Source organism: Monoraphidium neglectum (assembly GCF_000611645.1).
Source record: "Monoraphidium neglectum strain SAG 48.87 unplaced genomic scaffold scaffold01014, whole genome shotgun sequence".
Lineage (NCBI taxonomy): Eukaryota > Viridiplantae > Chlorophyta > Chlorophyceae > Sphaeropleales > Selenastraceae > Monoraphidium > Monoraphidium neglectum.
In genome coordinates, this window is record NW_014012614.1 from 19,372 (window position 1) to 20,666 (window position 1,295).

At 65.0% G+C, this 1,295-nt stretch overlaps 1 protein-coding gene across 1 annotated transcript; it reads left to right on the plus strand.

Annotated features, from left to right (window-relative positions):
* Positions 1 to 244: 244 nt before the first annotated feature.
* MNEG_6316 (hypothetical protein) lies at positions 245 to 610 on the plus strand (the record flags this gene model as incomplete). Its single annotated transcript, XM_014045215.1, has 1 exon — positions 245 to 610. One exon carries the CDS (start codon positions 245 to 247, stop codon positions 608 to 610), a length of 366 nt encoding a protein of 121 aa, XP_013900669.1.
* Between the last annotated feature and the right edge of the window lie 685 nt (positions 611 to 1,295).

The following is a 1,295-nucleotide window of genomic DNA, read 5'->3' on the forward strand; positions in this document are numbered from 1 at the left end:
GGCCGGCCCCGCGGCGGTGGCTCGGCGGGTGCAACCACCTCGCCAACGCCGAGCGGCCCCGGGTGAGGAGGCCCCACGCGCGTGACCGCGATAGTCACCCCTCTGCGTCCCCCGCCTCAAAAGTCCAGGCTGGGCTGCGCTGCGGGAGCGCCCCACCAACAGTCCGGCCCTCGCTCCCAGCATCGCCCGCATTGTCGTTGCCCGCGACACCTTCCCGCAGCCTCGGAGGGCGAGCGCCCCAGCCATGCCCAACGCACCCGCGCGCCCCCCTTCCCCATGCCGCATTGGTGCTGCGCTCGCTCCCCGTAGGCTTTCAATCCTGGCGCTGGGCCCTCTGAGGCTGTCGGTCGTCCCGGTTGCGGTGTGGAGGGCGCTGCCTTTTGCCGAGACGGCCAAGTACACAGTACTGGATGCAGACGAGGCCACGCGCTACAGCTCGCGGCGGCCTTGGCGCAGCCCGCTCCCAGCAGGCGTTGAGGCATGCTTTCGCGTCGCAGGCATGGGGCGGTGCGGCGAGGGCGGCGGCGCGTGGCGCGCCGCGGTCGATCAGAAGCTGGGATCATGCACTGCCATTGGGGCCACATGGAGGCTCACAGATGAACAGGGTTGAGCAGTGTTGGTGTAGGTGGCTGGGTGGTTGAGGGCTGTCCAGGGCTGCGCGTTGCGGTTGAGGCGGTCAGTTGCAAGGCGCCGGCGAAGGCGCAAGTTGCTTGTTTGACGAGTGCGCAAGATGATTGTTGATGTTGTGCATATGTGTTTAGGTGGCCTGGTGCTTGCCACTTGCTACGTGGCGGGCCGGTGCACGAGATTGGCCATTGAAGGGGTGCTGCCTTCTGATTTTGCTGCATTTGCGGCAGTTCTGTTTATACCCTGTAAAGCTCCGGCTGCAGCCCTAACCTGGTGACAAGCGTTTACTCATCCTGGCCCAAAAGCGTAAAGACCTTCACCGTGCCGCGTGAAGGACGGCGGCACACGTGACAGTACGCGCTGCGTAAGCAAGCAAACGAGCACCTGCAAGAAACGCAGCTGAAAGCTGTGCGCGCGCCCTCATTCGACTTTTATGTGAAACACAACCAGGCGGCATTACAGTAGCAATGCCAGATTTTGGCAACACGCACCAAGCAATCATCACACAAGGTTAACACGCGGGCAAGAGCCGCCCCCGCCGCGCAAGCAGCCAGGCATCCCCCACCGCCCCCTCGATCCTGCGCAAATTTGGCGCCGCCCCGCTGCCCCAACAACCCCCAAACCTGGGGCCTCATCCACACGACCCCCCCCTGCCCCCGCCCCTACCC